The 22717-nt window shown below is 57.5% G+C and overlaps 3 protein-coding genes across 4 annotated transcripts; 1 reads left to right on the forward strand and 2 right to left on the reverse strand.

The window, feature by feature from the left end:
• Positions 1-3188: 3188 nt before the first annotated feature.
• On the reverse strand, positions 3189-7701 carry TMEM270 (transmembrane protein 270). 2 transcript variants are annotated; one of them, XM_004761674.3, is made up of 4 exons: positions 7381-7701; positions 4925-5051; positions 3616-4032; positions 3189-3513 (listed from the first exon to the last, which is right to left on the reverse strand). In XM_004761674.3, the coding sequence occupies exons 2-4, from the start codon at positions 4994-4996 to the stop codon at positions 3220-3222; spliced, it is 783 nt and encodes a 260-aa protein (XP_004761731.1). In that variant the 5' UTR covers positions 4997-5051; positions 7381-7701; the 3' UTR covers positions 3189-3219. The 2 variants fall into 2 exon arrangements, with proteins under 2 accessions (XP_004761731.1, XP_012916428.1); XM_013060974.2 differs by lacking the exon at positions 7381-7701 and having other exon boundaries at positions 4925-6106.
• Positions 7702-16673: 8972 nt separating this feature from the next.
• METTL27 (methyltransferase like 27) lies at positions 16674-20028 on the forward strand. The gene is given in 7 exon segments (XM_004761673.1): positions 16674-16744; positions 16977-17103; positions 17685-17813; positions 18050-18185; positions 18452-18544; positions 19631-19751; positions 19753-20028. Coding segments are annotated over 6 exon segments (813 nt in total). The 5' UTR covers positions 16674-16744; positions 16977-16980; the 3' UTR covers positions 19964-20028.
• A 686-nt stretch (positions 20029-20714) lies between these two features.
• CLDN4 (claudin 4) lies at positions 20715-22423 on the reverse strand. The gene has a single exon (XM_004761672.3). The coding sequence runs from the start codon at positions 22156-22158 to the stop codon at positions 21529-21531; it is 630 nt and encodes a 209-aa protein (XP_004761729.1). The 5' UTR covers positions 22159-22423; the 3' UTR covers positions 20715-21528.
• Between the last annotated feature and the right edge of the window lie 294 nt (positions 22424-22717).

A 22717-nucleotide genomic window follows, 5' to 3' on the forward strand; every position in this document is an offset into this window, starting at 1 on the left:
AGAGCCGGGGAACAGAAGCAGAAGTATCTGCCACCAGGCCTTCTCCTCAGGCCCCAGGGAACCTTCTTGAAAGCCTCCTGACCTCAGTGCCGCCCCAGCTCCCCAGCCTGGATGCTTCCTGGGGGTACTCCGGTGTTCGCCTGTGTTCTGGAACCCAGCTGGGGCCCTTCCCTCGGCAAAGGTCGGCCTCAGCGACTAGGAAAAGCCAAGTTCAGAGAGGTCTGGAGCCTGGCGACCATCACACAGCACGGGGGCACGTCTGGGGCCGGCACCCCGGAGCTGTGGTGCGTTCTTCTCTTATAAACCCAGTTCAAATGCCCCCTCCTTCAGGAAGCCTTCCCAGCCACCCCGACCCAAAGGATGGGCTCCCAGTGTACCCTCACTCTGCCTCCCGGGCCTTGGGGTAATCTTATCAGTGTGTGTCTGAGTGGCCACTTAGCCCAGGAAGGCACACCGGAGTGTCCACGCCCCACCGCCACCCCGCCACCGCCACCCCCACCCCTCTGCCTGTGCAGAGCCCCAGTGTGGAAAGTGGAGGCCAGGCCGTTTCCAGCTGCGGCCTCATTCTTGCCAGCGGCCAAGGATTTGGGAGCCAGCTGTCTGAGAAGGCAAGTTCAGCAGGTGTGCGTGCCCGGGACGGTGTCATCCTGAATCCCAGCTGGTCTCCTGGCCCCAGCTCAGCCCATGCTCCGGGTCCAGAGGTCCTAGAGGCTCTTGGCCTCTTTGACCGAAGCCCCTGCCCCAGCCCCTGTCCCTAGGGCCCCAGACATCTCGGCCCCGGACCGCTGGGGATGAGGCAGGAGAGGCGGGAGTGCGGCAGGTAGAGGGTCACGGAGGAGCTCCCCAGGGCCGGGGCCAGCTCCCACCCGCACACGGTTGCTGGGGGCCCAGCCCCTCCGGGGCTCCGGAGCTCCCTCGCAGGGAGAGAGCAGAACTGGAAGCCGACCCCGACGCAGCCACTCGGAAGCACACGACATCCACGCGGACTGACTTGGGCGTGGGCCGGTGGCATGTCATCGAAGGCAAAAAGGACAGGTCTCGGTCGGAGACGCGGCTGCAGGTGTGACAGGGGTGGGGGGCTGGCCGCGGGCTCGCAGGCGTGCCCAAGCATCGTGGCTGGAAGGGTCCACAGCACACAGACCACCCCGTTTCTCTCAAGTTTCAAACCAGAGAGGAAGGGAACGCATTTACCTTAACATGTCTGTGTTGTGGGTAATGTTTTAAAAAGTTAGTAAAAGGAAAAATACTAGTGTCGTCTACGCAGTCTCGCCTCTAGCCCCACTGCCCAGGGCCGTGCCAGCCTCCCTGCCGGTCCGGCCTCCAGCCCCTCCCCCAGACCCATCCTTGCTCCCGTCATTCCCCACTCCCCACCCTCCAGGGGGTGCAAGTCATCCCCTTCCTGTCCCCCTTTTGCCCGTAAGGCCCCTCTCCACCTGCCCCCTTCCTCACTCCCGGGCACCCCAGGCCCCCGCAGGCCACAGTCCAGTCAAGCGCCCGCTTGGGCCCAGGCAGCTCGATTTCCCACCACCCCAGACTCAGCAGCAGGCCAACTCCACGCGCCTCAGTGCACAGCTTTCCCTACAAGTTGGGGGTATGTTCTGGAATCCCAGTTGAGTTTACTCCAGCACCTTCCCAGCGCATGCTCTGCCTTGTGGGCCAGAGGGGAGCCCTTCAGACGTCTCCCTCCAGGAGCAGGCTGGGTGTCACCTACCCAGGGCCATCTACATGTCCATATGGGAGGCAGAGCAGGAATCTGGCCCAAATTTCCCCAGGAAACAGAGTCCAGAAGGCAAATATGGGGCAGAACTCTCTGGAACGTCTTCCCACACTCACACCACCCTCGGGCTTGGGGGTGAATGGAAGGCGATCGCGAACCCCCACGAAACCATCCCTCCCCCTCCTCTCATGGCATTACTGGGCTCAGGGCCAGGGGGAGACTGACCCACTGCACCTGAACTTGCTTGGCTCCCCCAGCTGAGATTTTGGACATTTCCCTCTCCCTGGAGGAGGAGGATGGAGGGATCTAGGGATGGATTTATGGGGACGCAGAGAATGGATGGTGGGGGGTGGGTAAACTAGCTGAGAAGTGGATGGATGGGTGGGTGGAGGGAGGGATGGGTGGGGAGATGGTTAGATGGATGGATGGACGGATGGATGGACAGATGGATGGATGGATGGACAGATTGATGGATGGATGGATGGGCAGAGGGATGGATGGATGGATGGATGGATGGATGGACGGATGTATGGACAGATGGATGGATGGATGGATGGACAGATGGATGGATGGATGGGCAGAGGGATGGACGGATGGATGGATGGATGGACAGATGGATGGATGGTTGGATGGATGGGATGGCGGATGGGCAGAGGGATGGACGGATGGATGGACAGATGGATGGATGGATGGATGGGCAGAGGGATGGATGGATGGATGGATGGATGGATGGATGGATGGACGGATGGATGGACAGATGGATGGATGGATGGATGGACAGATGGATGGATGGATGGACAGATGGATGGATGGACGGATGGATGGACAGATGGATGGATGGATGGATGGACAGATGGATGGATGGATGGATGGGCAGAGGGATGGACGGATGGATGGATGGATGGATGGATGGGTAGCTGAGTGGTAAAGTGAGTGGGTAAGAGTGTAAGTGAATGGATGGACTAGTTGCGGATTAGCTGAGGAGTCCCTCTATCTCTAAGAACTTTCTAAATCTCTGAAACGTGAGGCCTTAGCACCCCCCAGAGGCCAGAGTCTCTAACGACCGACCCATTTCTCTTAAAGCCCTGGCACCAACAGTCCTAAGAATCAGGGGCACAGACCTAGCGAAAGTTAGGAGTTCTGGGAAACCAGAAACCTAGGGTCCAGTGCTGACTGGACTTGCTAGGGCCCATGACTTGCTCTGGGGACCTTGGAGATGGTTCGACCTTCTGAGGGTTAGTTTTCTCATCTGGAAAATGGAGCTACTCAAACCTGACCCCTGTGATGCTATGAGATCTAAACAAAATTATGCATGTAAAGCATCTGAGAGGGTTATCTGGCACAGATCAGGGGCCCGTGGAATGTGATTTCCTTGCCACAGGCAGCCCTAGGGCACGCATGCACACACACACACACACACACACACACACGCGCGTAGGGAGAAGGGACACAGAGCGAAACTCCAGGCCAAACCAGATCCAGAAAGGCAGATGGGGACACACTTATTCTGTAGGAGTCCCATGCTCTGGCAGGGCTGGCCCAGCCTTGGGACCCAGAGGCTCGGGGAGCGGGGACGCGGACGAGGGTCCTGAGCCCTGCGGCGGCTCAGCCTCCTGGGCCTGGGCCAGCCGGGCGGTGTGCTCGAAGGCGGCTTGCAGCAGGTGGGAAGCAAGGCAGGTGGTCCAGGTGACGAGATAGGCCAGATGCCAGGCGAGGGCTGTTGTGGTCTCCACCCACCAGTACAGACGTTTCAGCAGCGCCCGGAGCTCCGGCACCACACAGGTGTCCAGCAGTGCCTGGAGGATGGACGAGCAGATGGGCAGGTGGCCAGGCCCGGGACCCTCTCCACCCCCCAGGTCTGCCCTCTCGAGGCCCGGCCCGGCTCCCGGCCTGCCCACCTTGCTGAGCAGCCCGCGCAGGCTGCAGCGACGGGCCCTCCGGCAGAGCCTCCAGGTCAGCAGCGACAGCAGCAAGCCTGCCAGCATCAGACCGTGCAGGCAGGACAGAAGCAGGTCCGCGCAGGTGGCCGCAGACAGGCCCAGCCGCTTCGGCGCCAGGCCCAAGGCCCGGGCACAGCGCCGTATGCCCGCCCAGGCCAGCCGCGGTGCCCGCAGCCCCAGCCACAGGGGGACCCCCAGCAGTCCCAGCCCCGCCCGCAGCGCCAGGCACAGGGGGCTGGCGTCGAGCCCAGGGGCTGGAAAGGCCTGGCGGCCGCGGGACCCCCAAGCCTCCTGGGCCAGCCCCGACAGCCAGTGGTTGAAGACGAGAATCTTGAGAAGCAGGAGATTGTACAGGTGAACCCGGTTCTGGACCAGCTGCGGGGGAGGGAGAGCCAACCGTGGTCACACACGTGGGGGAGGGGCCCCACATGCCCCCCCACCCCACCCCCACCCCCTGCGGGCCGGGCTTCCTTCTCTCCGGGCCTCGATTTCCCCCACAAGAAGGATCGTTCTCTGCCCACTTCTAAGGACTCCGTTCTCGGGAAGTGGTTTTAGAAAGTTATTTCCAGTTATCATTGTTCTTTCCCCGGGATTTAAGTGAGTGTTTGTAATACTCTAGAAGGAAGGAGGTGGGTTTATTATTATTATTAGAGAAGGCAGGACCATCCAACCCTCTCAGCCCTCTGATCCTGCGGGATCTGAATCCCGGACAGGTTTTTTTTTCTCCCAAACACCTGGGCTCTCCTGGCCACCGGTTGCCTGTTGATGTCATGATGGCTGCTGGAGGCAAAGAGCAGTGCCCCCAGGTAGGGTAGAGAGATGGGAGGCATGGGGGCAGCGACCCCAGGGCCTGGGGGACCTACAAAGACAGAGGGACCCGGGAAGGTCTCCTGGCTTCTGTCCTGGATGTCCTGTCTCTCCCATCCACGGGGAGAACAGAGTGAGCTTGGGTAGGGAAAGAGTCTGGAAGCGGGAAGCCTCCACCCAAGTCCTGGGGCTGAACGGCCCCTCCTCAGAGCCCCAAATCCCCCTCTCTGGACCCCATGCACCCTTGTCCAGAGGAGACCAGGAGCCCTAGGGGGCGATGTGGGAGACGGCCACCTGGGGTTGGCTGTGCGTCCCACCACGGGCACCGTCGCTTGGGGGTAGGGTTTCTGAGGCAGGCAGTCACCTAGTGCCACCGGATGGGACAGGTCCACGCGGTCCTGTGAAGGGCTGTGAAGGGCTGGGAGGACCCCCACCCCAGTGTCCCCGGCGCCACACTCACCAGCACCAACAGCTTCACCAGCAGCAGCAGAATCCCCAGGAGGCTGGCTCTGGCAGGCCGGACGACCTCCATATCTGGCCCTTCCCCCCTTCCTCCCGCTGGGAGAGGGAGGGTGACCTCACAGATACTGCGGGGTGGGGGCCGAGTTACCGTGGGGACCCAGTTGCCACAGGAGACCCTCTTGTACCTGCCTCCCGCCCCTGCATGGCACAAAACTAGGGTATCTGTTGTCTCCACCCTGTCCCCTTCCTGGCTGGAGACTTCCCCGGACTCCACGTCTGGCCTGTCCACACAGGGGCCGGAGGAGGTCCTCTGATGGTCAGCCCTGCGGCCCGAGTGGGCAACAGAGGCCGTCGTCACGTACAGAAACGTGGCTGAGGGTGGCTGGGTGTTGCCCCCGCCCACATCCGTGGAAATCCCGAAGTATCAAAGGCCCAGGAAATAGAAATCTTGACGCCCCCCGCCCCCAGGACCACAGGTGACATAGTATTTGGAGATGGATGAAAGCTTCAGCTGTCCAAGCCTCCAGGCCTCTACCTAGCCCCCTCCCCACCCCAGTCACAAAGCTGAGAACTGAAGTTGTGACTGTTCCTCTGGGATCTTAGGGACACCTGCCACTCTGTTAGAGGAGGGTAGGGGAGAAAAAGTGTGCTGACCCCAAGACCCCAGAGAGGTCTGGAGAGAGGCAAGAGGATTAGCCCCCCCCGCAGAAGGCCATCAGCTCCCTGGGGCATCTCACAAAGCTTGCCAGAGGCTGGGATTAGGGTCAAAGGCTTGGAATTTTCTGGAAGAATCCAGGACCTTGATCACAACCGATTCCGTATTACTAGAGCATAAAGCGGGAAGTGGGGAGGGGCACAAGGCGAGGGGGGAGATCGGCAAGGGCCCCGTGGGCCGTGGAACATTCTATTGCACGGTGAGAGCCGTGCAGGGGCTGAGGCAGCCAGGAGATTGCTGTGGGCTCCAGGACGGTCCCTCCCGCTCGTGAGGAGGTGAGACTAGAAAGAAGGGGTCTGGGACAGATGCCAGAAACAGGTAGAACATAGAGCAACAGCGTTGGAGGCTGTCACCTACGGGGAAAGGTCCAAGATGGGACCCTACTAGCGGCTAATCAGCCGGCCTGCCCGCGTTCCTTGGCGGCTGGCAGAAGCACGAGTTTCCCGGGTCAGAGAGGGAGGACCATCTACTGACCACAGTACTAGATGCTAAGTGTTTAGCATTGGTTCCTGGAGGCTCCGATCCCCGAGGGTGACAGGGCCAGGGCCATAGGACCCCTGTCCACCCGGTGGTATATTACGAGACAGTAAGCCTGAACTTACAGAACCCAAATCTTTTGTAACGGGCAGTAAGCAAGCCTGCCCTTTGCTCCCAAGGGAGATATTATCACGCTAGAATATTCCCGTGCTTTGACACCATGGATTCCAAGGTTGTCCGATAGGCAGACATCCCGAAAAGATAATCCAGATCAAAGATCAGTGTGTGGAACCAGGTGAGACCTCTGCCCTTGTCTCCCAACAGAGGGTTAAGAAAGAGAGGTAAAGCGAGGCGCGGGCCAGTGGTCCCCCTCATAAGGCTTGGATGAAAGGCGGATGGTGGTACTGCCCACCAACGTGGGGGTGGGGAGGAGACATGGGTTTGGGGAAAGGCCTGACAGATTGCTGGGAATCACACGGCAGGGACCGAAACTAGGATCTGCAATTTGTTTTCCTCCCTCCCTACCCCACACCACTATCACGCAGCACGCCAACGCCGCTCTCTCTAGGCTGAGTCGATGGTCTTCAACTTGACATTGACCAATACCCCTGGGCCATGCGGTCCAGGCAGGAGATAGGTTGCAAGAACCTGACCACCAAGGCAGCCCCTCGGGGCATCTCTCGAGACCAAGCTGAGTCTCAGTCCCAGCTCCGTCAGTTGTCCCCACCTGCTCCCGAGCTTGGTCCCCAAGCGAGATTTCAGCAAGGGCTCTCTGTGGTTCTGTGCTTGCTCAGACAATAGGAGGTGGGGGTCACCGACGGGCCCACAGGGCTGGAAAGCCAATGACAGAGGCCAGGAGCTCGCCCACACCTAGCCCCAGCCATGTAGTACCATTGGCCAGAAACCCCCGAGTCCCTTCCCGGCCAACCTTCCTTCCTCACCTTCCTGCCAAGCCTCCCACCAAGAACGTGGGTTCTTAGTCCCGGAGCCCTCCATCCCCTGCTCTTTCCTACTCAGCACCCAGGTTCAAGGCCATCCCTGTACTATGGCGCTGCGGTGGTCTTGGGCAATAACGACTTCCCCTCCCCTGGCCCTGTCTGCACCTTGCAGGGTAAGCGGGAGGACCAAGTGGGTTAACCCAGTTACCAGTGGCTGCTGCCTTGCGCGACTCCAGGGGATGCCACGCCTCCCCCGCGCCCCTCTGCGCAGAGACTCCCCCTCCCAGCCCAGGACTTGGGGCTACAGAAGGGCAGGCAGCCCACCTTGGACTTGCTCACGTTCTTGGGGCCGAGCGCTCGCAGGTGCCCTCCCCAGCGGGTGCAGGACGGCAGTGCGGCCGCGCGGGGGCAGCACACACCGGCCGTGCGGAGCACACACCGGCCGTGCGGAGCCCCGTGCACCTGCGCGCGATGCTCCACCGCAGCGCGGAAAGTTTTCCGTTGCTATTTTGTCCCCTGTCAGTCACAGAGGCTGGTTTCCCTGTGACAACAACCATGCGTCATCCCGAGGAGCTCCCCCGGTGCGTGTCTCGTCATGCCCGGGTTACTGGAGGCAAAACCACGGAAATGATCTAGACCAGGGTTAGAATCTCGCTGTATCTCAAATCTTCACACCCCCCCAAGTACACAAAAATAAATAAATATAATAAATAAACATATTAAATACAATGTATTATATAATGCATATTATGTATATATTATTTGATATATAATATATTATGTATATATTACCTATATTAACTATAATAAAGAAATAAAGATGCCTTCATAGTTACTGGAATTTGTATTTTTGCCTGTCTAAAAATGGCTTTATCAAGGTCACTTAAATACAAAAATAATAATTAGGAACTGATGGGGGCACCTGGGTGGCTCAGTGGGTTAAGGCCTCTGCCTTCGGCTCAGGTCATGATCTCAGGGTCCTGGGATCGAGCCCCACATCGGGCTCTCTGCTCAGCAGGGTGCCTGCTTCCTCCTCTCTCTCTGCCTCCCTCTCTGCCTACTTGTGATCTCTCTCTGTCAAATAAATAAATAAAATCTTTAAAAAAATAATTAGGAACTGATGAATGAGAGAGGAACCTGGACTCCGTCCGAACTGACCTCTGACATTTACTCCCAGGTCTGTGCTTGCGCCCCAAGTTCCTCCTTCTGTAAATCTGGTTTATACTTTGTAGAATCTCGCAGGTGAGGTTACAGGGAGGCGTCAGTGCATCGGGGTCTGGGAAGCGCTTGGAGCCGCACCTGGCCGAAATCAGCACCTGTGGATTGGAAAGTTAACTCAAGAATTTTCTTTTAAAGATTTTATTTATTTATTCATGAGAGAGAGAGAAAGGAAGAGGCAGGAGAAGCAGTTTCCCAGCAGAGCAGGGAGCCGGATGCAGGACTCGACCCAAGGACCCTGGGATCATGACCTGAGCAGAAGGCAGAGACTTAAGCAACTGAGCCACCCAGGGATCCCGAGCTCAAGAATTTTTAGAAACAAAATAAGAGGCAGGTTAGGCAAAATTGCTTTAAAACATGCACAAATTTGTAAAAGGAAATGACCTCCAGGGTGCACAGACTGAATTGATTCATAAGCCAACATGTGGAAATATTCATCTGAACCAAACCGCTTTCAGGGGACTCACTTGGAGGCTGAGACTACATTTTGAAATTCCAGAACAACATGGCCCAAAATAAAGAAGGGTCATTGATACCTTTTAAAATTAGTTCAAAAATTTTTGAACACAAAAATGAGTAAAAATGTCCTAAAAATATTGAAAAGGATGTAAAGTGGCCAGACCATCCCATTGTTCAAAAACGTCATTCCCCAAATAAAAGGTCTGATAAATGGACCAAAATGTGTAAATGCCAGCGACGGAGTGCAGAATCACACCTTTGTGGTCCAAAAATCAACAAGCGAACAAACAGCTATGGGAAACGGAATTGTCACTAGTATGTCTCTTGAACAACTTGTGCAGAACCAATGTGTTTCATGTACTTGTTTTCTGCCAGCTCACTTAAACCTCTCTCTCTCTGAAATTCTCCAACCCACCACCTCCCAGCAATCCGCAGCCACTCCCCCTCTCCCAGTTTGCTCTTTTCTCTACTAGGCTTCTTGGGTCCCAAGAAAATGTTCCTCCATCCATTGAAAGACAACTAGGTTGTTTGCGTATCTGGACTATTGCTAATTTCAGTGTAACAGGAACATGGGAGTAGATAGCTCTTTGCGATCCTGATTTCAAGTTCTCCGGATATATACCCAGAAGTGGGACCACAAGACTATGTTAGTTCTATTTGTAATTTTTTGAGGACCTCCATATGTTTTTTAAGGACCTCCCTACGTTTTCCACAGTAGTTGTACTAATTTACATTCCAACGTGTGAGAGATAAGTAAGTAGATGATAGATAGATACATACATACATACATACATACAACAGGATATTATTTGGCCTTGGAGGAGAAACATTTCTGACACCATGGATGGAGCTGTAGGACATTATTATTATGCTAAGTGAAATAAGCAAGAAGCAGAAAGGGAAATAGGGCATGATCTCATCAGCACATGGAGTCTGATAAAGCTGAGCTCAGAAACCAAAAGAATGGTGGTTGCTAGCCAGAGGCTGGGGTTGGGACAAATGGGTTGGTCATACGGTACAAAGTTTCGGTTATAAAGATGAATAAGTTCTAGAGATCTAGTGTACAGCCTAGTGAGCACAGCTAACAATACTGTATTGTTTATTTGAAATTTACTAAGTAAATAGATCTTCAATCTTCTCAACACACACACACAGATGGTAGCTATGTAGAGGTGACAGATATATATATATATTTTTTTAAGATTTTATTTATTTATCAGAGAGACACAGTGAGAAAGGAAACACAAGCAGGGAAAGTGAGAGAGGGAGAAGCAGGCTTCCCGATGAGCAGGAAGCCCAATGTGGGGCTCGATCCCGGGACCCTGGGATCATCACCTGAGGTGAAGGCAGATGCTTAATGACTGAGCACCCAGGTGCCCCGAGGTGACAGATATATAATTAGCTAGATTGTGGTGTCCATTTCACAACATATATATATTCAAAACATCAAGTTGGGGGCGTCTGGGTGGCTCAGTGGGTTAAAACCTCTGCCTTCGGCTCAGGTCATGATCTCAGGGTCCTGGGATCAAGCCCTGTATCGGGCTCTCTGCTCAGTGGGGAGCCTGCTTTCCCCCCGCCCCCATGTGCCTCTCTGCCTACTTGTGATCTCTGTCCGTCAAATAAATAAAGTCTTCTAAAAAAAATCAAGTTGTACACCTTAAATATACACAATTTTTACAAAAGGAAAGTGTCCCTCAGTGCCCCTTCCCCTGACCTGGTACAGAGACACCACGGGCAAAGCCAAAAGGTAGCATCAGCCTAGGAGAAATGTTAGCAACTCATGAAACAGTCCAAGAATTAGTATCCGGAATATATAGAACATCTAAGGAACTCCTCCAAACATAAAGGTAAATAAGATTTAAAAAAAAAAAAAAAGCGACTCGATTGAACACATAGGCAACAACAACTCACAGCAGAGGAAATCCAAAGAGCCAACAAACTTAGGAAAAGCTGTGCACCTTCATTAGTCATCAAGGGAAATGCAAATTAAAACCACAGTGAGACACTCTCTCATACAAGTGTGTCGGTGAGTCTGTGGGGTCAACCAGAGCATCCAACAGGGCACATGCCCCCACCTGGCAGAGCCATGTTGGCTCTCGGACTCTGAGAGCCCCGCCCCCCGTGGTAAGAAGGGTGTTATTTGCAGCTGCCCGTTGCATACCTACGCGAAACCCAAACGAGTTCACCAGATAATAACTGCCCTTCCTATGTGCAATGTGCACTTTCTATTCATCCGATTTGACAATGAACTGAATTGTTCTTGTTACCCCCTACCGGGATGCAGACCCCATTTTGTAAAGCGCTCCTTCCAGAAGTAGTCATTTGTGAACAAAGAAACATGTGCAAGGCTATTTGTGGCAGCATCATTTTCCATCAGTAGGGAGGCGGATACATGAATTGGGCGTGTCTGTTTGAGAGATGACTAAGTAGTGGTTACCATGAATGCTATTTGTAAACACCAAGGTGGAAAGATCTCAAAAACACAGTGAAAGTGGGGGGCGGGGAGTTAAGTAAAAATTTACAGAGTAATAGCTATGAAATGATGGCATTCACATGCATTTTCTCAAACCCATTAAGTATTATTAGATGTTCCAGACATATGTAGTAAAAATATAAAAACAAGACCTAGAAGGTCCTGCCCATTCAGGGTGGTAACTGGGTCCCTGGGGCAGCAGACAGAGGAGGGAGGAAGTCAGAGTGTCGGGTTCATCTATAATCTCGCCTTTTTCTACATTCACATGTTCGGAAGCAACAGGGACAAAACGCTAACATTCGTTCATTCTGGGGAGTGGGTCCCTGAAAGTTGAGAACAAGCTATTCGAGCAGAGGTCTGAAGGAAGAGTGATCCAGACCAAAACCAGCAGTGCAAAGGTCCTGAGTTAACCGTGGCGTGTTCCAGGAACAGCAGAGGTTAGGATGGCGGAGTGAGGAGAGAGGTTAGGGAGGAGGGCGGTAAGGAATTTGGATTTTAGGTTTAAAGCACAGGAGTAAACTCGCCAAATTTATATCGTAGGGGCACCTGGGTGGCTCGGTGGGTTAAGCCTCTGCCGTTGGCTCAGTTCATGATCTCAGCGTCCTGGGATCGAGCCCCACGTCAGGCTCTCTGCTCAGCGGGGAGCCTGCTTCCTCCTCTCTCTCTGCCTACTTGTGATCTCTCTCTCTGTGTGTCAAAAAAATAAATAAAATCTTTAAAAAAAAATTAAAATTAAAAATACATAAATAAAAATGTATACTGTAAAAACATCATTCTGGTTAGGACCTATGTTGTTAACTGTGGAAATTGAGTGATCAAAAAAAACCATAGGGTCTATTGTGTTAATCTCTTGTGTATCTGAAATTTTCCACTCAAATTTTAAAAACAATAATCAAGGGCGCCTGGGTGGCTCAGTGGGTTGAGCCTCTGCTTTCGGCTCAGAGTTGTGATCTCAGGTTCCTGGGATCGAGCCCCGCATCCGGCTCTCTGCTTGGTGGGGAACCTGCTTCCTCCTCTCTCTCTCTCTCTCTCTCTGCCTGCCTCTCTGCCTACTTGTGATCTCTGTCTGTCGAGTGAATAAATAAACGATCTTTAAAGAAAAAAAGCAATAATCGATACTACCTCTGGCTACTCTGAGGAAAGTGGACTGCGGGGGGCGGGGGCAGAGGGAGTCAGAGAGGTTAGGGGGGGAGGCTGCGGCGGGGGTCTGGGCGCGAGGGGAGGGTGAGCAGGACCAGAGTGGCGGAGGTGGAGGGGACGAGCCACGGGATCGGCGGGCCACGGAATGTGGGCTGAGAGAAGAATGGCCTGGGCTTATTAGCCCCTGGTGCCTTGTGGTTCTGGAGGACCAGGAAGGGCAGGTTTCAGAGCGGGGGACAAGGGAAACAGGGTTTGGGAGCAATGCCAGAGAGGCTCGTGGCCTCCACGGGAGCCATCAGGTGCACAAGTCCAGAGTTCAGGGGGAGAGGCAGGGCTTGGAGTCACCTCTTGGGGGATCGCTGGCACGTAAAACGTGTTTGAAACCACACGACAGGATGAGATCCTATGGGAAGTGGGTGTGATTAGAGACCAAGAAAGGGCCCGGGACGGAGGGAGGGGGGTGCGCTCCCACTAGAGGAGGAAGAGGGGAGCGGCAGCCAAGGAGACAGGAGACCAGAAAGAGGGGAAGTTGCTCTCTTGTCCCCAATCACCCTCCAACCCGTCCATCGCCCCTCCCCGGCAGCAACCCCTCCCCCAGCCCCATCCTGAGGCTACTCAGGGTCACGAGATCGAGCCCTGAGTTGGTCTCCTCCATCGGCAGGGAGTCTGCTGGAGAGTCTCTCTCTCTCCCTCTGCCCCTCCCCCTGCTCATGCTCGCTCGCTCTCTCTCTCTGTCTCTCTTAAATAATAAATAAATCTTTAAAAAAGAAAGATCAGCAGGCCACAGGGCCAGTCTCGGTATGCAGACCACTTGACTTCACCTAAGACTAAGCGGGAATCCCTGCTATTTAAACCTCTTGGGGCTGGGTTTCCAGCGCTTGCATCCAGAAGCATCCGGACCGACCCCACACACACACCCCCTCGGGGATGCACACGTCCTACCCTCACAGGACTGGCCCCGGAAAGTCGTGCCTTCCCCCTCAGAACCCTCGCCCACTGGCACCACTATGTCTTGCCTGGGGGCCATCGCAGCCTCATCCTCATCCACTTGACCCTTTCCCGCCACTCACTCTGGCCACAGGGTGACTCACCTCCGCCACCCGCAGCCCTTGGCCTCGGGCTCGTACATCTGTGAGGTCACACAACAGCTTTGAAACATAAACTGCTCCTTTTCACCTCCCCCAAATGGTCTGGTGCTCCAGGAAAGGGTATTGTCAGCCAAACACACAGGAAAGGCTTTGGGTTTCCAAAGTTTAGGACTAATGGGAGCTGATAACAGGACTCGGAAGCCGCTGGCATATCCGAGAAACACCTCCTGTCCTGAGGCTAGGATGGGGTCCTGGGGCTCCGGAGGGGAAGGAATGGAGTGGGCTCTGGGGAGAGAAGTCAGTGGGGTCTGGGGCCCAGGCCTGGGAGTAGCAAAGCAGTATCCCATCCTGAGACCACCAGCTCCCATCAGGAACGCCCCATGGCAAGTCTTGTTCTCCACCACGGTCTAGAAGCCGTTGCTATGGGAGCCATACTGGTGCCCACAAACGACGCAGTCCCCCCACCAGGGTGTGGGGCACCATTGAGCAGAGGCACTGAGGCACTATGGGGACAGATGGGCAGCCCAGCCGGGTCCTCCCCAGGTTCCCTCTGATGATCCAATAGGACTGCCTTTGGGGTTCTCCACTTTGCTTAAAGGCTCATTCTTCATGACGACATCTTTCAAGATCATAGCATCCCCCTACCCCCACCCAGAAAAAGGAGTGGTCCTAGACACCCGGCGGGGGGTTGGAGGGGCTCCGAAGGAAAAGCCTGCACACAGATACTGAGGATAGTGAGCAGAGCCTGAACAGGAGAAGACACCCGACTCCCCAGCCCCCTGGGCCCGGCTAGAGTGGGGGCTGTTTCTGACTCATCCTTGTAACAGCAAGTGCCCTGCCCAGGGCGTGATAAACAGAAGGTACACAATACATTTTTATTGGCCTAAACGGAACACAAGGCCATAGCGATGGGGCCCACACTGTCGGCTGACTGAGCCAGTCCCCTGTTCCCAACCTTCCCCCACCCAACCCCGATTCACCTGCTAGCGACCTCTCTGCGGCAGCCGGGGACCCAGCCTGGCCAATAGAATGAAGTAGAATTCCCAGCCATGGGCTTCCCATGGAGCTTTGGTGATGATGAGTAGTCTGAGCGGGCCTCCCTTTCTGCCTTTTCCCCTTCATCCTGTGCTGTCTGGAGATACAGAAACCACGAGGAGGTGAGAGTCACGAGCACAGAGGCCTCTGTGCAAAAGGTGACAGAAAGGGGAGATGACAAGAGTGTGGGTCCCTGATGGCACGACTGAGCCTCTGACCAGACTCCCTGGTCTCAGTTTCCATGACGAGCCCTGTCCGTCTCTCTGCCTTTAAGTCAGAGCGGTTGCCTGTGCCCTGTTATTTGCAGCCGAACATAACGGATTCCCAACACATTCCCTGTACGCCTTTGGACTAAAGCAGATCTGGGTTTGGACGTTGGCAGGTGACAGCTGAAATCTGGGTTTCCTCCACTCCCCCAAAACTGGTCTTGCCAACGTCACGGATGAATTAAGGGAAATGACAAATGACTGTAACAGACAATTCTGAAATCCCAGTGGCTCAACACCATGAGTTTGATTTCTTGCTCCTGTTACAGTCGGATGCAGGTTGGTGGGGAGGGCACGGTTATGCGCAATCACTGGGGGTCCGAGATGCTGTCATCTGGCAGCCCCATTCTCCTCGGTCCTCGGAGCCCCTCCCTCGAGGATTGGGTAAGGGTGTTTATAGTCCAGGTCTGGAAATAGAGAGTGTCACCACCGTCCACCTGCTATTGGCCAGAATTCAGCCTCATGGCCACAACCATGGGCAGGGGAGCCTGGGGCACAACGTCTAACTCAGAAAGAGGAGGCAAACGTGGCCACTGGTGGCCACTCTCAGGGTCTACCTGGGCCCCCAAAGACCTCCACATCCCTGTAGTCAGGGCTCACTTCCAATGAGCTGGCCATTCCACATCTTTTTGAAACACTCGATTCTTGGCATCCTTCCTGACGTCTCTGGGTTCTCTCCAGCTCTCCTAGACACTATTCTTCCTCCCTGAAGGGTTGGTTGGGGGTTCCCAAGCTGGATCCTGAGGCATGACCCTCTCCCCTGAGCTCCAGCCTGGCATCAAACAGCCTCCTAGAGATCTTCTCCTAGGCATCTTAGACATCTAGACATCTTCACACAGACACTTCAAACTCAACACTCTCAAACTGTGAGTGTTCTCTTTGCCCCAAACCTGGTCCTCCTCCCCAGCTTCCCTTGCTATGAACGGCACCGTCATCAACCCAAAGATTGGGCACCATCTTGCCCATAAGATTTCCAAAGGCTTAACTCCCGACAGCTTGCTTCCCCTCCCCAGGCCACGCACTCCCAATTACCAAAGCCCTGCTCCTTCTACCGCCAAAACATCTCTGAACTTCATCTGTTTCTCTCCACAGCCACGACTGCTCTCCAAGCTCACGGTGCCATCACCTCCTTCCTGGACAACGGCGACAGGCTCCCAAACTCCTCCTGCCCAAATCTCGATCCCCAAGGGTCCTCTAGGCTAGTGGTTCTGCAACTAGCAAGCCGCACGGAAATCACCGGGACAATCTGTTTAAAGAGGGTTTCTTGGGCATCCCTCCCCGCCTAGCAATCTGATTCTGATTCACTCCATCTGGGGAGGGGCTCCGGGATTTGCATGTCTTACAAGTTCCCCTAAGGGCGTCCCCAGGAGGAACCCCAGCTAAAGATGCTGACACCGAGGTTGCAAGTGTTGGGACCAGTAGCAAGTCTTGGGACTAGCAGCAAGGACCCCGGCGCGGTCCCATACGGAGGACCCTGGCCACAGATTGCTATTGAAATTATAGAAACAAAATGCAACTTAAGATTCAGCTCCTCAGTAGCACCTGCCACATGTCAGATGGTCACCGCAGCTGGTGGCTACTGTATCCAGCAGCAGCCCGGGACGACACATTTCCGCGGCCAGAGAAGGTTCTGCTGGATGGCGCTGCCCAGACCGAGGTGGCCGTTCTAAGAATGAAGGCTGGTCCCCCTCCTGCCCATAAGACTTCAGAGGCTCCCACTTCCTCAACATAAAAGCACGCACAGGACGTCGAGAGCAAGGAGGGCGCAGAGATGCTCCTGCGCCGGGAAACCCTGACTACTTCTCGGAGGAGCCCAGGGCCTCCCCGGCGAGAGAACTTTGAGCTCATTGGCTGATGGGAGGGGCGGCGGCCAGCGCTTTCCTTTGATTGGGTACTTTCTGAGAGCGGACAGCCAATCCGCGAGGGCGGTGGGGGCGGAGCCAGACTCGGCGTACAGGCCCCGCCCCGAGTTCCGCTGCGCTGAGCAGGGCGCGCTGCGGGGACTGGAGGTGAGTTCGGACCCCGGACCTCTTTAGGTGCCCCCGGGGCTGGCAACCGGCTCGCCGCTGCGGGGACGGGGGAGTGGGGGCGGGTCCTCCCTCCTGCTGGGCGGGGACCACCTTCCCGCCAGCCCCGAAGCTCCGCGCGTGCTGTCCCCGCCTGTGCAAGGGCCCGGCGGGGGGAGGGGCGGGCCTGGGGGAGGCCGCGGCGGCCCGGGGTACCCAGGCTGCGTCCCCGCAGGAGCATGGCTCAGGAGCAGGGCGGGAGCCTGTCCGAGGCGCGGGCCCGGGTGGGGGCCCTGCACAGCATCACCGACCTGGGCCGCAAGCTGCACTTCTATGGGCGCTGGGCTGCGGAGTACGACCAGGTAAACCCTCCCGGCTTCCCTCCTCTTCTCGTGCTCGCCCAGCCTCAACCTTCCTATCTGTAAAGTGGGGGCAGTTAGCCTCACCCGCTTCCCCAACCCCGGGTGGCTTGTGAGAACGAGGTGAGCCCCTGCAGTCCTGCCCCCTTCGAGGACCAGCCCCTCTTTGGCTCAGCCACACAGACCCTACCCTCGGGCCAGTCCTGTGGCTCCACATTAGCAGGCCCTAGAGATCAGGAACCAAGACCTCCCCACCCCCAGACGGCAGCCCGGGCAGAATGGCTGGCTGCCTGGAGGAGGTGCCCCTTGAGGGGTCACTGCAGACTAGGAAGAGAGCGCTGCCTTGGCCCACAGAGCCGTTCTCAGCGGTGGGCTGGGACCCGACTCTCTCATTCTGGCAGAGGAAAAGCATCTCGTGCTGAAATCCCTGCAGGGCTAGAGCCCTGGTGAGCCCAGCACACGCACACACACACACACACACACACACACAGCTTGGCCTGGCTGACTCCTAGACAACCCTGCACGGAAGTCCCCCAAACAGTGGGACACTGGGTGCCCCTCGGCTCTCAGAACTCTGTCCCCAGGACGTCGCCGCCCTGCGGTACCGTGCCCCACGCCTCGCAGTGGACTGCCTTACCCAAGCCCTTCCGGGCCCGCCTCATGCTGCCCGGATCCTGGATGTGGCCTGTGGCACCGGCCTGGTGGCTGCCGAGGTGAGGCCTCCCTGGGTCCCCTGCCCTCTCTTGAGCTCCCCACTTGTTCGGACTTCCTTTTACCCCTGGCCCCAGAATTCTGTGCCACCCCCACCCGCCCGTCTGACTCACGGGTCCCAAACACTCGGACTGCATTTACAGCAGGGCGCACTGCCCTCCCCGGGTTCAGAGACCCAGTCGGGAGATGGCAGGTCCGAACTGTGACTAAGTCCCCCACCCACCACCCCCAATCTCAGCTGCACGCTCGGGGCTTCCTCCAGCTGCACGGAGTGGATGGGAGCCCAGAGATGCTGGACCAGGCCCGAGCCCGTGGCCTCTACCAGCACCTCAGTCTCTGCATCCTGGGCCAAGAGCCTCTGCCCAGTTCTGAAGGTATTTCCCCTTCCACCCAGACACCTTGCCAGTGCCCCTTTCTCTTGGCCAGCCTCTGTCCCCCTCCACACCCCTCATCCCACACTAAGCCCCCCCCCAGAGCCTCACTAAGCCCCTCTCTGAGCCCTCCACCCCATGATCGGACCTCAGCCCAGGATAGGGCCCCCCCACTCCCGGCACAAGGGGCAGATCCAGTCCCTCCTGATGGGTATCACGAGGCTGTGACAAAGACACACCCCCACAGCGCCTCTCCCTGTCCTGCATAGGGACTTTCGATGCGGTGCTGATAGTGGGGGCCCTCAGTAACGGCCAGGTACCCTGCAGTGCCATACCTGAGCTTCTGCGAGTTACCAAGCCAGGTGAGGAGCAGCCCATCCAACCCCAGGCACACACTTTCCCCCTCGCCACACAACAGCCAGCCAGCCTCAGAGCCCCTCGGGCCGAGCGGGGTCCCACGGCCTAGCCTTGCATTCTAGCGGCCACCAGCAACAGACCCAGGCCAACAGGCAGGGCAGATGCGGAGCCAGCTGGCCTCTTCTCCGTGGGACAGCTCTGCTGTCCTCTCTGGCTCTGTCTCCTCACCTCCAAGCAGTGGCAGACCCCCTGTCCCCACGGGATGGTGGTGGCAGGAAGAGGGCCAGGCCCATGCTCTGAGGAGTCAGAGACGGGGGTGGGGGGGGTGCGGTGGCAGTGAGGGCGGCCCACATGGGAACACGGCCACAGGCAGAAACCGGAAGTCAGGAAGACAGCCACAGGGAAGTCACCGGCAGAAAGGGGAATGACAGAGCCTCGCTGGGCCCAGCAGGGCCTGTGGCTAAGCCTGGGCAGGTCTGGGCAGGCTTTGGCCTCAGGGAACTGTGGAGGCTGACAGAAGCAGTGTCTTGAGAGGGGTCAGAGAGAGAGGTAGTGATGGGGCTTGAGAGAACAGGAAGCTCCCCGCAGAACCAGCCCAGCCCGTGCTCATCAGGCCCCTCAGCTGGCCAGAGCCCTATCTGTCCACATGGCACAGGCTCCCCTGCATTGGAGCCTTTCCTCTCACGGAACCCCGTCACCCACCCTGCAAGGCCTTGCTCCTCCTCACCCCTTCCTCCAGGAAGCCCTCCAGACACTATCTGAGCCTGCACTGGGCACGCTATGGGTGTCTGGAGAAGACCTGAAGGGATAGGTCATTCATTCATTCATTCATTGAGCCGGGGCTGATGACTCCGCAGTCCTTCCTATGCCCCGCGGGAATCAGCCCCACTCCGTAATCTGAGAAGACAGGCCCAGAGAGGTGAGGGGACTTGCCCGAGGCCCAGAGTGCTTCCTTCCTGTGCTTCCAGACGCTGCCACATCCTCCCGCAGAGGGGCTGGGTGAGCAGTGAGGGGGTAGGGGTGGGGCTCGAGCCTGGAAACCGGCCTCCTGCCCCTCCCCCACTCACTCTCCCCCGCCCCGTCCTCCCCAGGGGGGCTGGTGTGTCTGACCACCAGGACCAACCCATCCAACCTGCGCTACAAGGAGGCACTGGAGGCCGCGCTGGACGGGCTGGAGCAGGCCGGGGCGTGGCAACGCCTCGTGGCCTGGCCCGTGGACCGCTGGGAACTGGCCACCTCCGAGCTTGAGGTGGGGCCTGGAACTCCTGACAATGATGGCTTCATCTCCGGCATCGTCTACCTGTACCGAAAGCGGGAGGCGGCCCAGATGGAGGGAGTCAGGCCCCGTCCTCAGCCCCCCACTGACCTCTGACCCTCCACGTGCCCTCAGCCATGCCCATCCTGGGCCTCTGCTTCATCTCTAAAATGGGGTCCCTGTGCCCAGCTTGCCCCTCAGGGAGTTCTGCCTATTAAATCAGTCCCAGAAGGCCCCAGGACTCTGGCTGATTCTCTCCCCCAAGAAGGTGACACCAGTCTCTGAGGACAGAAGTGAGAAGAGACAGAACAGCAGGGGCTCCCACCCTCACTTAAGGACCAGGAGAGCCGTGCTCGTGCTCATGCCCTTGGCCTTGACCGAATCCTTTCACATATCCAGGACTCCCGTTCCTTATCTTGACTTTTTATAGAGAGTCCGGAAGCCCGGTGTGTCTTAGAGGCTCATTAGGAAGGAGCCTTGGGGCCGGGCCTTCAGAATGAGCAGGACTCAGAGGCCTGGAGAAAAGGGGGAAGGACATTCCAGACCCACAACAGGGCAGGGGACAGCCCCGGCCAAGGCCAGGACACGGGACCTGGAGGGTGAGCGGACCAGCCTGGCTTCCCAGACAAAGCCGGGACAAAGAAGGGGAGAGGGCAGGTGGCCCACTCCCCTGGCCTCCCTCCTGGGGTCCCCAACCCTTTACCACGGTGCTGGGCACACAGCTGTGTCTCCTACATATGGCTTTACCTTCTAACAAATGAAGGGCTTTGAGCAAGGTCACTCCAGAACTGAGGGTCAGCTCTGATTTGTCCCAATTCCTCAAAACCAGTTTAAACGTCGCAGCCGCATCACAGTGGTCCTGCTCCTTGCCAACCCCACCCCTGCCCACCTTCAGGGCTGAAATCAGAAACCACATGGTCTTCCTGTGCACAGGTCCCATTTATTGTAGAAAATAACAGTAATGACCATGACAAACAGATCTCCTTCAGTTACAAAACAGAAACCACAGAGGAGCAGGAAAAAGGCCCAGGACTTCCCGGGAGGGCAGGCCCGAGAGAGACCATCCCCCCTTCCCGGCTGTCCCCAGGATGTCCAGGGACCTTGGCAGCGGTGGCAGATGTCGCAAGTCAGGAGAGTCCTGGGGTCCTGCTGCGGGGGCTGCCGAGGCCGAGCCCTGAGGCCGTCGGGTGGGGACAGGAAGGGGTGCGGGCTGCCTGGGCAGCCTCCATGGCCTCCTCCCCACCACTACCCAAACCAGTTTGCAGCACCTTCAACCCTCCCCTCCAAACCCGTCCGTCAACTCTGTGTCACCTCTGGCTCCACAGTCAGGTGGCTGAGCGAGGCCCGAGCCGTCCTCCTGGACAACACAGGAATGGGCAGGGCACCCCCTCGGAGGCAGAGCCCAAGCGAATTCAGGGCTGAGCTGTCCTGACCAGCAGGAGCCAGCTCCCCAGCCCGCCACACCCTGGGGCTTCTCGCCTCCTCTCCTGTGTCCACAGGCCCTTCCGCGGAGGGAGGCACAGAGTCTTTCTGTCCATCCTTGCTGGCATGGGGGGGCCTCGGGTTCGGTGTCCGGGGGGGCCAGAATGGGTTGAGTTGCTGCCGGCGGGCGGCCTGGCTCAGTCCCCCGCCTGCCCAACCCCAGGCAGCCTGCAGCCCCGTCCTGGGCTCACAGGCTACACCTTCAGTCCCGGAGGGACAAAGCTGGCGGGACAGAGCTGAGTAGCGGGCACCTTACACGTAGTTGCTGGCTGGGGCGGAGCGGGCTGCGGAGTACTTGGCCGAGTAGGGCTTGTCGGTGCGCGGGGGGCAGTTGCAGCAAAGGAGGGCCCCTCCCAGCAGCAGCAGCCCTGAGGCGGCCCAGCCGATGTAGAGAGAGGCACCCATCTCCCGCTTCTGGCCCGAGGCCACCAGCGGGTTGTAGAAGTCCCGGATGATGGTGTTGGCCGTCCAGGACGCCGGCACCAAGACCAGCAGGCCGGCCAGCAGGAACACCACGCCCGCCACGATCATGGTCTTGGCCTTGGCACTCTCGTCCTCCACGCAGTTGGTGCACTTGCCCCCCACCACGGACAGCAGCACGCCCAGCACGGCCAGCAGGATGGACACGACCATGAGGGCGCGGGCCGCCTGCAGGTCCTGGGGCAGCGCCAGCAGCGAGTCGTACACCTTGCACTGCATCTGGCCGGTGCTCTGCACCACGCAGTTCATCCACAGGCCCTCCCAGATGGTCTGCGACGTGACGATGTTGCTGCCGATGAAGGCCGTCACCCGCCACATGGGCAGCGCGCAGCTCAGGATAGCGCCCAGCCAGCCCAGCACGGCCAGCGCGATGCCCATCACCTGCAGCCCCATCGAGGCCATGGCTCGGCGCCTGTGGGGGCGGGGAGGGGCGGGGCTCGGGGGGCCTGGAAGGCGGCGGGGCTCCCACGCAGGGGCTTTGTAGGAATCCAAGCGCGTGGAGGGCGGACCCTCAGTGTCCGCAGGGACGACTTTCACTCGGAGTCCAGAAGCCTCGGCTCAGCTCCCCAGCTCCCCAGCTGCCCCGTCTTCTAGAAGCAGGAGACCAGTGGTTCCTCGCAGTGGCAAGCTCTGGCGCTCAGATTCCGGCGCTGCCGATCTGAGCGGTTATATCGCTCTGCAGTGGGGGCGGGAGCAGAGGGAGGGGTTTCCGTCCTGGGACCTGCCCCCACCCCTGACCAGTTTCTCCGGATTCCTGAACCCGGGCCAACTTGAAGGCACTTCCAGGCCTCAGCCCCTGGGCCCCTGAGTCAGGATCCTGGAGAGCCAGTCTCGGGGGAAACTGCCTTCTCCCCCTGCCCCCGGCCCAGTAGCTGAGGTCAGCCTGGAGACAGACCCTGACTGAGTCACAGCTCGCAGGCACCTGGACGCATTGGGGCAGTGAGCCCCAGCCAGGGTCAGG

Source organism: Mustela putorius, unplaced genomic scaffold, assembly GCF_011764305.1.
Source record: "Mustela putorius furo isolate JIRA1106 unplaced genomic scaffold, ASM1176430v1.1 tig00000139_pilon_pilon_pilon, whole genome shotgun sequence".
Taxonomy (NCBI): Eukaryota; Metazoa; Chordata; class Mammalia; order Carnivora; family Mustelidae; genus Mustela; species Mustela putorius.